The sequence below is a fragment of the Argiope bruennichi genome, chromosome 10, assembly GCF_947563725.1.
Source record: "Argiope bruennichi chromosome 10, qqArgBrue1.1, whole genome shotgun sequence".
Taxonomy (NCBI): domain Eukaryota; kingdom Metazoa; phylum Arthropoda; class Arachnida; order Araneae; family Araneidae; genus Argiope; species Argiope bruennichi.
The window spans coordinates 49,115,984-49,130,936 of record NC_079160.1 but is presented as its reverse complement, the minus strand read 5'-3'; the positions used below and the strand labels follow the sequence as shown (position 1 = coordinate 49,130,936).

Below are 14,953 nucleotides of genomic sequence, written 5' to 3'. Positions count from 1 at the left end.
GGTACATAAATTTTTTTTTATTTAAATATATTTGAAAAAAATATTTTATAATTCCAATTAAATGCTGATTTTTTAGAAATATTTTTATACACACTTATTGAATTTTCATAAGAATTTTATGGTTTTTTTGGAACTAAAATTGACTTTTAACTATCTAAAAAAAACGCGAAATATAAAATGCATACCCTATTTTCTTTCAATGTTTAACCAAAATCTTTATTATCTATTTTATTTAATTTCTTCAAAAATTAAGATACCTGGAACATTTTAAAGATATTTAAATCTAATTACAATATCATTTTGAGCGAAGCAATTAAATATTTTCTCTAGGTCTTTGAAATATTCATTCTATTGAACAATATATTTCAATAAAAATAGTTTTATAAGATAAACATTTATTTTGGTGAGGAAATGATAAAACTTCATATTGTCCATTTTTGCTGTTTTCAAAGCCCACTGTCTCTGTAAATGAAAAACCAGTGTGAGTAGTTCCCCAAAACTTTCTTGTATACTCTGTAGTAAAATTATGCCAGAGAATGCCTTGTATGACATCGGCGAATAATAGTTACAAAAATCTCGCTAAAGGTTACTATTCTGAATCTATCATGTGATCTCTTGCATACCGTTAATAGAATCCAAAAGTTGAATTTGTGTTTAAGACATGTTTCTTTTAACTAAACTGAAAACAAATCATAAAATCACATACTCAAAAAACTTACCGATTTAAATATATCACATTTACATATTTCTGAAAGCACAAATAGGCAGACGTTTGTTGGATTTGGCTCAAAATTTGACAAGAGTTTACACTGTGAATGTTATATATGGATACCGAATTTCATCTATCTTCAAACAGTAATACTGGATGGGTCTTTCTCAAAATTACATAGAAATCTAAATTTAGTGTTAAGACCGAATGCCAAAATTTTCATCTTTTAACTCAAAACGTTTTCTTTGTCAGAGATAAACATTTCTTAAGTGTTTTTCGAACTAAGGGTTATCTAAAACCTTGGAGATTCGCCAAAATCTCGAATTCAGAGTTTTTGATAATTTTATTCAAGAAAATAAGAAATTATTTTAACAATCCAATAGAAAACATGACCTTTCCATTTTAATTAGCTGATATACTCATTAAGAAGATCAGAAAACAAAGGTATATTCATTGACTAGCAACTAAGCAACTTCAAAAATTTCAGAATCATCTACATCTATCTGTATCTATCATTAAAAACTGGCGTCGTTGAAAACACAAAATTTTGAATTCAAGACAATGTAAAAATATTTGTTTGGGGATAATTTACTCCTAAGTGATTGTGGAAAAGTGGCAAATTTGATAATTTCTAACTGAAAACATAAGTAACTTTGCACTTTGAAAAATTGCCAATATTGTTTCTCTTGTCTTAATAAGTATGCACTGTTTAGTTGAATTCAGCCTATTTGTTGAAAAGATGTTGATGATAAATCATTGTGGCTATTTAAGATTACCTTTTAAACATTCATGTAGTGATTTTTAATTTTTAGAATGATTTATTTCATTAGATCATTATTATACACAGGGAGATTTTCATTACTAATCTCAAGACTGCAACATAATAAATTAATTTTTTAAAATTCTTAAATATATATAATTTTCAATAATGAATCTCAACAATCGCCAATGACTAATTACAGTCTGTCAATTACTACATGACTTATACCAGTCATTGACTAAAATACTGCAATAGAAAACTTCATAACTTAGTATTGAGTGCAGAAAAGTGGAACTTGTCTTGATTAAAATTTATGCCAAGAATAATATGACTGACTCCTAAATATGACTGACAGCATTCATTCAGTCAAAGGAAACTGTATAAAAATTCAACCATACATTTACTGCTTCAAACAACATAAAATATAATACTGTATGTTTTTTAAAGCATATTTCCGATTGGAAGCATATATTTATCTTTAAAAGTTAAAAAATTGGTTATTGGGTCACAATTAGATTAAATACGTTTTATAAACTATATTGCACAAATTAACTGGGTCAAACTTTTTTTTCTTACAATAATAATTTGAATGCCAATTCTTTGATGACTTCAGGTGACACAACTGTTAGATTTTGACAATTAGAATGTGAATTACCTAGTATAAACTGGAAAAATCATTTCAGCTTCAGTTGTAAATTTTTATGGGTGAAAGATGGAAATTAGTTCTTGATTTTTATGTTGATATAGATACATGTTGCTTTCATTTATTTAAAAACAGATATCAAGCTAAGGAAGCATGCAAAACGTAATTAATCTTACACTTCTATGATAATGGAGACCACTTCATTATCCTACAAGACAGTTATTATATCTCATAATCATACCTGCAGATGATATAAACAAATTAAGAATTCTTATAAAACACTATCAGAATCTTTGTTTCTAAAATATAATTTTGATGAATAACTCTATAATACGAAAAAATCCAAACCAGAAATAATAAAATTAGTTTTAAAAAACATGCACAGACTTACAAAAACAATTATTGGCTAGTGGTTTTGATATTTGTGGTTCACCTGTGAGCCATAGTTTTACTGATGACTATTACTATTTACTGCTTCTATGATTTTAATAATAAAATCATAGAAAAATTATATTTGGCTGATGAAATGTTTAACAAGGCCTATATATATATATATATATATATATATATATATATATATATATATATATATATATATATATATATATATATATATATATATATATTGTAGACTAGTAAAAGTGATTTTCAATCATGAAAAAATTTATTTCAGCAGGGTTACAAAAAAAAAAATGTCATTGGATGAAGCAACCTTGAACTATTGAGATCTGAGCACATCCAGCATACTGTAAAGCTCTCTCCGAGAAGGATACTTTGGAGGGATGGGTTCATAACTTAGTTTCTGTTCCATTCTTGATGGATTCAACCATGTACTTAAGAAATTTTAAACACAGAATTATTTTCTTCCAGCAAAATTTTAAAGCAACTTGATCTTATGACCCCTGTGAAGACTCACAGTGAAAAGTGAAATTAATTTATCTGATTGGTTAAAAAATTCATCAGATATAAATTCAATAACAAAACTTGAGGAATATTTTAGAAATATTTAGGTAATTTAAACCAAAACACAAAAAAATTTACATTAAATAGGGCTATAAAAACAGTGTTGAATGAGGAAATAAATATGTGCACTAAACTAGTGAAGTCAATGCCAAAACACAGGTGAATTTTCTAAAGGGAGGGAAGTATATTTCATAATAATATATGTTTTATCAATTTATATACATGTATAGTTACTGAAATAGGCTTTTCTTTTTTAATATAAATTTATTTGCACAGTATATTATGTGTCTTTATGACGAAAGGAATCCAGGCCTTATTGATACATGAATTTATGCAAGGACATGCAATAATGAATACAAAGTTAAAGACATAAAATAAACCAGCAAATTCTTTATTCAGGCAATTTTATTTTTTTACATTTGCTTAAAACAGCTTTTTTTAAAAGTACCTAAAAGGTGGTTTTTAATATGTTGCTACCACACAAGTTATATTACATTAAATTACTTTTATCAATATGTACCTCTTATCTTCAAACACTACACATACAAAAAGAAAACAAAATTCACACCATTAATACAGTAAGTAACAGGGCGGCAACAAGCAATATTAAAAAAAAAAAAATAAAGGAAGAAAGAAAAGAAAATGCCTAACTATACAAACAGCAATATGGACTTTATACATAGAATCAGGTTATCAGCTCCCTCAACTAGATGAACATTCTGTGGCAGTAACATGAATGACATACATCTGGACAACAGACAAACAGATTGTACTGCACACGCAGCACATACATAAAATAAATGACTAAGACCACTGCTAAAGATACATAAGGAATTAATTGAATAAACCAGATACACACAGCACAATTTTTTTTGTTACTTTTTTTTTACAGAAATGCAGAACATCTAAAGCAAAGTTCATTTGTTAATGGAAATTGTAGAATTAAATATAATATGAAACTGTCTTCTCCAATATAGTTCATTCATCATAATTAGCATAACAATGCATTGCAAAGTCATTCAGGCATATAACTATGGCGATAACCTCTTGCGCATTCAGTGGAGGATCAAAAACTGAGATCGTTGAAAAAAAAACTCAAATTAGAATTCAAAAATGTGACAAGATGCGCTCAAGATTACCTGTGCTTACTCCTTGACAGAGTATTCCGACAAGCGCAGAAAATATGTAGAATGAAAAAATCTTGCCAAAATGTAAAAACTGTCCCCCCATTTTAATGCTGGATGCAAAGGGCAAGACATAATTGGATATTCAAGGACGAATGAATTTGCAAACTGCAACACTGGTCATATACAAAAACTGAAGAGATAAAGTGGTCACAACTCTTATTAATCTTTGTAGCTTAGAGATGAGGTGGGAGAGGTAAACGTTTCTGATGAAAAAAAAATCAACAGTTCACAAAATGAAGGACTTTGATTGCAGAGATAGAATCACTCCATGAAGCAGGTCCTCTGCATTCTGAGTTCTTCAAACTAACAACTGCATTCAGTTTCTTGAAGTCATTATATATATTTATATATATGTTTATACATATAATTTTTTTTAACTTTTTTTTTTTTTTTTTTTTTCATTTTTCACCTCCACCTCTCCCCAGTTTAAATGACATGGTACAGGCTATTTCCATAATCAAGTGGCTATCAAGGTTGTTCCTGTTTCCCAGCGCACAGTCTGGGAAGGCCACCAAGTTAGCGACCGGCTGGAAAGAAAGAAAAGTCTCAATGAAAAAATAGAAATAATGAGCATTAAGGTTTAAATTATTTTTTATAGTTTTTTTTTTACTAAAAATAAGCAAAAATGAATAAGCTTATTTCTTAATCATCAAATAAACAATGAACAAAAATAAAAATGTCTAGTGTGAAAGGAATTAAATAAAAAAATATACCTATTAAAAAAATAGAATTTTTATGGCCAAATTCCGCTACATGAAAGGGGGAGGGGGAATGTTTCTCAACTATGTTGTATTGATATTTTCATAGAATATATTTTTTAGAGTTTAACCTTTTAATACCTTTCAGTTTATATTTTTAGTCAATTTAATATAATTAAATACTTTATCTTAGAGACCGATTTTTGTTTAGTATGTATGCAATCAAAATTTTAACATGTGAAACAAAAATATATATTTACAGATTTTCATATTATAATAGTATAATAATATTCCATATAGAATTTATCATATTACTATAATATGTATATAGTACTCATATAAAGTATTTAGAGTATTCATAAAAGTATTTAGGGTATTCATAAAGTATATTAGAGAGCACACTTATGTTATATCAAGAAACTTCATAAAGTTAAACACAGCCATCAAATTCAGATGAAATATTTGTAAGTTGTATATACACATATTTCATTACAACATACAATCCACTCCACCACCAACCCCATACACAAACATAGAGAATTAATCCACAATTAAATTATACACAAAAATCACAGCAACTCAATAAATACTTTTCTTTGCATTAGTATTAATAAGCTTAAAAACTGTTACAATAAACTTAAATATTAAAAAGAATAAATAGTAAATTAGTACATTTTCAAATTATTAAATTGAGGAAATATGCAATCTCTGTAAAATATATATCATAAAATTTAACATATTATAAAAAAAAATAATTTATGTTCAACTTTTATAAATTAAAAGACATTAATTATTCAACAGCATTAACTTGTTAAAAAGTTTATTTTGAGGTAAATATTTCTTATAATACTAATTTATGTCAAAAAAATTAAAAACTGATTTATAATAAAACTTTATCTGTGATATTAAATTAATAAGTTATACAATAATTTTAACATTTACAATTGACGACACAACTAATCCATTTATTAATCAATGATACTCAGAAAGGTCAATATGCAAAATAGAACATTTCACTACAGTTTCACAGCAGCTTAATAAAAGAGAAAAGCAGTTCTGTTACCTCACTGCATATGAATGACTGAAAGTAGCAAAAAGATCACGCACCCGTAGTAGTGACAACTTGTGATGTAGCACCAACAGCAGGGGCAGAGGCTGCTGCCTTTTGTTTAAGCATGGTCCAATCAAAGGTGTAATCGTACTGATGATTTAGAGTTCGGAACAAGATTCTGAAAAGCTGGCGAAGGTACATGTAGTCGGGAGCTTCTTCAAAGCGGAGTCCTCGGCAATAGTTAAGGTACATTGCAAATTCAGCAGGGTAACCCTACAAAAGCAAAAAAAAACAAAAAAAAAAACAATTTATTTTATTTGTTCTATTTGTCTAAAATAAAATGAGGGAAAAATCTTGCTCTGCAATATGATTTTTTACATTTTTTCAACTAATTTTAATAAACTATTGCATTCCAATTACTGTTTATCTTCACAACAATGGAAGTGACATCTTTATAATATTTCATCATAGTGCTTTCAGAGAGAAGAAAACTGTTAAAAATTTTATGATTTAGAATTAAAACATGCATCCAGTTTCAAAGTTTGCCCAATGGGTTCAAAATGTTAATACTCAATAGTCAAAAAATTAGACTAATTAAACTCAATGAAATAGTAAACATAAATATTTTTAAGATCTCTAATAAATTGGTAAAATATATTTCAATATGTGAAGCTATAATACATTATTTCACAATTGGTAACTAAAGAAAGGAAAAAATGGGAAAAATAAATTATAATATGATTTAAATAAAATATATAAAAACACTCCATTAATTCTGTTATAAAAGTAACAAAAATTCCTTATATCATAAATGAGTGAAATTGCTTTCTGATCCTACATAGGGAATTCTCAGAAAAAACAACTATAATGTTAATAAATCATATTGTCATATAACATATGTTTACAAATAACATACATATATAATTGTATGCCAATAAATCATATTCTATTGATAAAAAGAAGAAATAAAATAAAACTAAAGATGATTATATGTCTGAAACTTCTCTGTTTATATCCAATTAATTCAATTTACAATTTTTAAAAAATCCTGTAAAAGAAATAAAAAAATTGAATAAAACAACAACATTCAAATCAACAGACAAAACTTTTCGTGAAAACACTATACTCAGTACAGGCAACTGTGCAAATATTTAATTTAAAATATTATATGAAACGAATGGATAAAAAAATTAGCATTTATTAACAGTTTATATGCAAGTGATAATTTTCTTTTGCAATTATTAGAAAATACTTTCCTCCTCATATATTTAACATTGCAATTTTACAAACTTGTCTCCAAAAGGTTTTATAATCTACTTAACTTCAAAATCAAATCTTAAAGCATCCAGGTTTATTGAAAATAAAACCCAATTCTCGCATAAATTTAATAAAAGCCTTCCCTTACCTTACATAGCACTTCTACATTTGTGGACATTTTCTTTTCACTGATCTTTTCATATTTTTGCTTTTTCGTAGCAGCCTTGAGACCTTGCCATGGCAGACTTCCCTTGTTGAAATACATTAGAACATATCCCAAGGACTCCATATCATCTCTCCGACTGCATAAAAAATTATAAGAAATTAAATAACAATGAAAAATTAATTTTGTTCAATGAATAAAGAAATAATTTTAAAAACATAAAAAATTACTACTATATTGATCATCAGTTAATTGTCCTTGATACGTACATGTCATACCAGAACTATTTCAGTGTTTTTAATATGTATTTCAAAAGAAAAAGGAAAAATTATTTACTCTTAACTTATTAAGTAGTGAAAAATAGAAAATTTTTGATTTTGTTAAGTTTACTATATATTATCAAAAACACTCTTATACACTAGAATTGATTTACTATTAGTTTCCTTTGTAAATGTGTGTATATTCTATTGTTTTGATATTTTCAGATTTTAAAAAATCTTTTCACTAACGAATAGTGGAATCTTTTGAATAAGAATGTAAGCTCTAATCCTCTTGCTACTAATATCGTTATAAAATTTACAATAGGAGCATTTTCTAAAGTTTAACAAATAGATAATAGTATTCTTCTTATATATTCAATACAAGATTTCTGAAAAATGCTCTTTAAAAAAAAGTACTAAAGCAATTTAAAACTTTCATAATTTTAGTTTTAGAAATCTATTACATTATATTTTGATCCCTATAATCTGAACTGTGTGTACAAATGAGCTCATCAAGGTCCCAAGATAATTTAAAGAAGTGTATGAATAAAATCAATCTAAATATTAGTACATTATTAACTCTTGGCTGAAAATTTTATGGTATAAAAGCATTCTCCCAATATGAATAGTTATTATTGACAGGTAAAATTGTAGGGTCAGCTGGAATCCATCAAAATGCATGAAAATGCAACATAATAAATCCAGTGACACTTTAACCTGCAATGTACATATGTACAAATATAAATTTAAAATTATATCAAATAAAAGAATTAAAAATTTACAAAAAAAATGGACAAATTAGCATAAAAATGCAGTAATCACTCACCTACATAACAGCTAAATAATAAGAAAAACTGAGAATAAACATTACCAAAGACTTAAGAAAGTATTTCAGTCCACAACTGAAAGACAATCGTGACCTTTCCAGATGGTGATTTCCACAAAGTTTTGGTAATGATAATCATAATGAATGACTATATTAGTACAAGTTGTTTCATATATAAAATACTAACATAAAAACATAATATTATACACTATGAAATAATTCAGGGCTTCTGAAACATTGTCTTAACTTCAATTTATAAAAGAATTTGGGAGACAAAAATATTTTTATATTTAATATTAGATAGATTTAGAATTTAATATAGCTTCTGTCACATTCTTAAAATACCATTAAATAAAGACACAGTATGATTTAAAATATTTAAAATTATAATCATATTACATAAATATAATTTACAGGTATGGATAAAGTTCAGGCATTCATAATTTATTGAACATCAAACAGATAATTTATTGCATTTTTCGAACTCCAAGTAATTTACACCTTTTTTTTCTATGTATTAAGTGAAGTATATTCTGATTTGGCATATTATTAGCTCTTTATTTCTAACTATCCTTTTAAGTTTTTACACATATAAATGCATATATATTGTGTAAAAATATTTTGAATAAAAATAAGAAGCCCTAAATTAATTAAAAGTTCATCAATATAAAAAAAGACTAAATTAATACATGCATAAAAAAAGATAATTCATTTTAAAATGAAACTATAAAGTAATTTAATATCACACAGCACAATTTGATATTTTCGTCAGTAAGATGGGGAGGGGGAGTTACAAATCCATATTAACTGAAAAATCATTCAATTGATTTTCTATAATATCCAAATACTTTAAATGAAATAGTTTGCTGCTACTAATAATAAATAAAATGACACTATCAGATAGTATCACAAAATTTTTAAATTCTAATTCTTCCTAATTTTTAAGAAATTTGTATTAAAAATTTTATACTCATACACACATTTTTTTACTCATCTAATAATCATAATAATCTTTTATCTGTTGCCAGAAAAGTATTTTTTGAATAGATTTGTATTTATAAGAAATTCCGTAAAACAAATTAAAATATTTCTATATTTGACTTAAATTAACAGCCTTCATAAAAACTGTTCAATAATAACTGACTGCTTAATCCATAATGGTTATTTTCATTAAAGCATTGATATTTTCTATTCCCTTAGTATATAAAAACAATGGACTATTCAAAATACGTAAATCCATTATCTAAATTCCATGAGAATTGCTGAATTTTCAAATCAAAGTAGTTTTAGCAATAATAAATACAAGAAATAAATGAGAAAGAAGTAAAGTAAACTGCATTGAGTACTACATTAATACATGAATGGCACGGCTTTGTGATTAAGCATTCCTGCAATTTTTCTATCATAGGAATAAAAAGAAAATTATATTGCCCTATCAAACTTGAAATATTGATATCATGAAAATTCTAAATATAACTAATCACTTTTTAAACAATTCAGAAATATAAACCTTTTATTAGTTTAGCTGTTCAATGAAAGCCTACATTATTATTTTATATTTTAAACATTCAGTCCCAATTTCCAAAATAAATTTGCATTAAACATCAAATTCTCACATAAATATTATGATCCATATCCAAATCTTACCGTTATTATGAAATGAAAAACATTAGAAATATTATATCATCAGAAAAATAGTTCCGAATGATTCGTTATAAATAATGTGAACCACTATAACTTAAATTATAACACCTCAATTTTTAAGTAACACTCTATATTTACTAAAGAAGAAATGGCTTCTTAATATAAAACAATTTTAATTCTATTTCTATAATATGAATCAAACCTAATTATTAGAGTAACAAACTGTTTGATATCATACAATCATTTGCTTATCAAATAAATATAGTACATTATCTAAAAATATAATAGTATTGTTTGACAGACTAAAAAATGCCTATTCATCCAAGGAGAATTATATAAATGAATGAATATAATGACTAACAATATTACTTCAGTAAACCCACAAAATTATTTATTAAAGATACAATAGAATGCAATTATTTTGCAAAATACTTCATCAAGACTAATTATAATTTTTTTAAATGTATAAATTCAAATGCTTTTTTCATACCATTTTGAGGCATCTGTTTTATTCACACAAAATTCTCCAATAGTTTATGTACTTATGATAGTTTGCTGTAAAATTAGTAAAAATTAAAATGATAAACTTACCTTTGCTCTATACCCAGGTGAGCATTAATACTAGCATAACGAGCAGTTCCAGTTAAATTTTTATCTTCACGATAAGGAATGTGTTGGCGAGTTCTATTATCTCGATATTTTTTGGCTAATCCAAAATCAATCAAGAATAGCTATGAAAAAGAAATTTAATTTTATCAGACTAGGGAAAAATGAATTAAAAAAACAAAATATATGAAGTAAGATATAAAAGAAAATTTAAATTCATTGCGACTTTAATATTTTTTAAGCCATCAAAAACAATGGTTAAATGAAGGAGATATAGCAAATATTTCTAATATTAATACAAGCAAATAGACATGAATAATAAAATTAATAATACATAAATTTACATGAAAAATAAATAAGTTATTTTCTAAAAATACTTTTTTACCATTTACATTTAAAATAATTAAGCATACTAAATTACTACTGTAAAAATGCATTTATTTAATTAAAAGTCTAGAAGAAAGAAAATCTAAAGTATTATTTTACACATACTCTGATTTCAAGCAAATAAAATAAATAAAACAGAAATAGACCATGTTAAAAATGAATTTTTTATAAATTATAAAATGCATGTATATGAAAATATTAGCAATAAAACAAACATTTCTAAAAATAAAATAAGAGCATAAGTAAACAAGGAGAGAAAATGCTTACCTTATTACAATGTCGTCCTATACCCATTAGAAAATTGTCAGGTTTTATATCTCTATGGATAAAATTTTTATTGTGAACATACTCAATTCGTCCAATCATCTGGAAAAAGATAAAACTCATAAATATAGAGCGAAAAAAAAATTTTAATGAACTATATAGTAGTCACGATTAATCATGACATAGTAGGAACTGTTTTAGTGTTAAAAAGAAAACAATACCTACCTGATCAGCTAGCATCAAAACAGTTTTCATAGTAAATCGCCTTGAACAAAAATTAAATAAATCCTCTAAGCTAGGTCCTAACAGATCCATAACCAAGACATTGTAGTCTCTTTCTTGTCCAAACCACCTGCAACGAAAAAAAGAAGAAAGAATAAGATTTCATCCACATTCGCATTTTGCAAAAACATTCGGAGAATGTAGAGAATTCAAACAATATATTCTCTCCTCCCCAAAAATAATATAAATAAAATTCTCTTTTCTAGCGTGTTTTTATATGCATTTTATCATTTAACATCTAGCTCAATACAATTTATTTGAGGGTCCTTTAATTTCAAGTTTTAACAAATCTTAAATCAATATACAAAATTTAACAATTCAACATAAAAACAATTTTTTTTAAGATCCTTAAAATTCAAAATAATTTCCAACATCCTTAAAATATATTTAATTTCACTCTTTTGACTGCTGTTACCATAAAAGAATCATCTAATCAAAAATTGCAGTTTTTGTCTATTTCTTATAAAAACTGACTTGATTTGTATAATTAAGTCTTGCTTTTAAAACACAGATGCTATTCTGAAGTAAAAATCTTGAATATATTAACATAAAAGTATATACTCATTAAAAAAAATTAAATAAGCATTTTAATGCAACATTAAATTACAACATACATAATTTCTCTTGCAAAAATATCCTACAAGTCAGTTGTTGTCTCTACAGAATAAATTAGTCTATCAATTAAAGTTTAATACTTAAGGAGGGAGGAGGAAGAAACACCTGCTTAAAACTCAAATATAAAAAGAAAAGAAAAAGAAAACATCTAAAAGGAAATCCTTCATTTAATAAGCTGAGAAAGAGAATTGCATAATATTTAAAATTAATTTTCACAAATGGTCAAAAGTACCAAAAAAAAAATCCAATTTTCTTTTCTCTTCTTTTTTTTTTTTGTGAAAAATTTTAAGTTCAGAAAATTTAAATTCATTAGCATTTATGCATATATTTGATTGCTCAAAAGTAGAACAAAAGAAAAAACTTAAACAATGGGAGAAAAGTATGTCATAACCAAAGACAATGCCATAATTAATAAAACTTTCAAAGATAATGACAATTATTTTTTTATCAAAGCATAATAATGTTTGTCGTTATGTGAATAAACTAGGAAAATGTCTGGCTTTTATTATTAAAAAAAATCACAATTCCACATGATTTCTTACGATCCATTGAAGAAGAATAGACAGTTAAAAGTCTTAATTCAAATGTACAAAAATTGTAACCTCAAAAAAAAAATGAAAACAAATATGCTCAAATTCATACATATATATTTTTATCTTTTTACAGGGCAGGGTTAAGGAAATTATTATATATGTAGTGTGTGAATGCCTGTACAAAAAAAGTGGTTTTCCAAAAGAAGCCGATTTAAAAAATTCAGTCAAATATTTCCTTTATGCAAAACATAGGATAAAGAATGTGTTACATAATAAATAATAGTCAAACAATCATGAGATTAAGATTACTGCATAAATATTTGAAAGATCATTATTTTATCGATTTCATTTTTCAATTAACTGAAAATAAAATATAGCTAAAAAAATTAATTAAAAAAAATTATATTTAAAAAACTAAAAAAAATCTCTAGAATTTAAAGAGCTAAAAAAGTTGAGGTTCAGAAACAATAAGCATTTTTGTCAATATATTACAAATAGTACTGCACTGAAAATGTGATGAACAATAGTTACTTTGAATAGGATTCTAATGTTGCTTTTATTACAACAAATAAAGCAGGTTACAGTTTCAGAATGTGAAAAAAAAAATGAACCAAGATAAACTTGTCCAGCTTTAACATAAGATTGGAAATGTGTCAATTGATGCATAGCGCAGAATAAAAATATTTTTAGAACAATGCAATTTCCTTTTATTCAATATCCTGCTTTTCAGTACTTTCAGTACTTCTATATTCCAAATTGGTAAAAATACCAATTTAAAAAAAAAAAATTAACGATTCCCATCATTTACGGCCAGAAATAATAATCCTCTTTATGGATCACTGAATAGGTCATTGATCATCCACATAAAAAAAAAAGTATTATTTACTTACTTCCTTCGTTTGAAATATAGCGATCGTGAAAGAAAATTCATACGCTGATCATTCAATTACTTAGAATCATAATAAAAATATTTTTTTTTTCATCCTAAGATAAACAACTTCTGCATTAGATGCCTTTAAACATGAATTGTTCCCAAATCCATTAATCAATATTCCATTAAATAAAGCGGTTAAGAAGAGCAAAATCGTTTAAAAAAATCGCATTATTACTTTTTTCGTCTATATTTAGTCAATATCAATCAATAACCGTCATTTACTTTGAAAAGTTGCTAAAAAATGATAGCGAATAGTTTCAGATTTTAACACATAAAATATCAGGAAAAAAGTACAACGATCCTACATGTGAAATTAAATATCGTAGGCAACCATAGCAACCAACAGAAGTTATTGGAAAATACGATATTCCCCCCACCCCTGCTATTCGGTATGAAAGAAGGGGGGGGGGGATTTCATCACCTGGAGATCCGCCTGGTCCAGGTGGCAACAGTAAGTCAGCGTCAACCGAAATAAATATATAGGTCATCCGTATTGGTTGTCTTATGTAGTTTAATATCTTAAGCCAGAGCTTTAAAAAAATCGGCAATATTAAATTAATGGCTTACTTCAAAATATCTTAATTAAAATGTATTTGCCAAACCTTGTAGATATGCATTCGAAGCAGCAATCATTTCGCTCAAATTCACATTTTATTATTCTAAATATTGAGCATATGCTTGATGTTACGAAAGACGAGATGTTTCAATTCTTCAAAGAAAAATAAATTTAATAGACATACAACGATAATAAATCACAAGGTTTAACATAGCAATACGACATGAAAGACATTATTCAAAAAGTAAGAAATGCTTTTTTTGTGATAAAATGCGACTCCATTTGTTCACAAATCGTAAACGCCTACTTTGATTTCCAATTAAAGTAAAACAACGCGGAACTATTTATTAAATCCATTCATTTATGAATTCTGAAAATATCTAAGCATACTTTTGTAGGTATCATGTTTTTTTGTCATATAATGAAAAGATTTTTAACACAATTTAGGATGCCACTGTATAATAACCATCCATGTCGCGTTACAAAGAAATCACGCAAAGGTCACAAAGCAAGGTCATGGCTAGGTCACAAAGCAATGGCATGGCTAAGTCACAATTTGACATCTGCACTATCTTTAAATAACGAATCTATGTTTCAACATATCAAGGTCATTTA

At 26.2% G+C, this 14,953-nt stretch overlaps 1 protein-coding gene across 1 annotated transcript in view; it reads right to left on the bottom strand.

Annotated features, from left to right (window-relative positions):
* Nucleotides 1-3,450: 3,450 nt before the first annotated feature.
* Nucleotides 3,451-14,953, bottom strand: part of LOC129987857 (casein kinase I) — a 64,526-nt gene continuing 53,023 nt past the window's right edge. Inside the window, exons 3-8 of the mRNA XM_056095817.1 lie at nt 11,644-11,770; nt 11,422-11,520; nt 10,753-10,892; nt 7,417-7,570; nt 6,068-6,284; nt 3,451-4,789 (exon numbers count right to left, since the gene is read on the bottom strand). Coding sequence (XP_055951792.1) covers nt 4,779-4,789; nt 6,068-6,284; nt 7,417-7,570; nt 10,753-10,892; nt 11,422-11,520; nt 11,644-11,770 — 748 coding nt within the window. The 3' untranslated portion in view covers nt 3,451-4,778. The remainder of the gene's footprint in view (nt 4,790-6,067; nt 6,285-7,416; nt 7,571-10,752; nt 10,893-11,421; nt 11,521-11,643; nt 11,771-14,953) is intronic.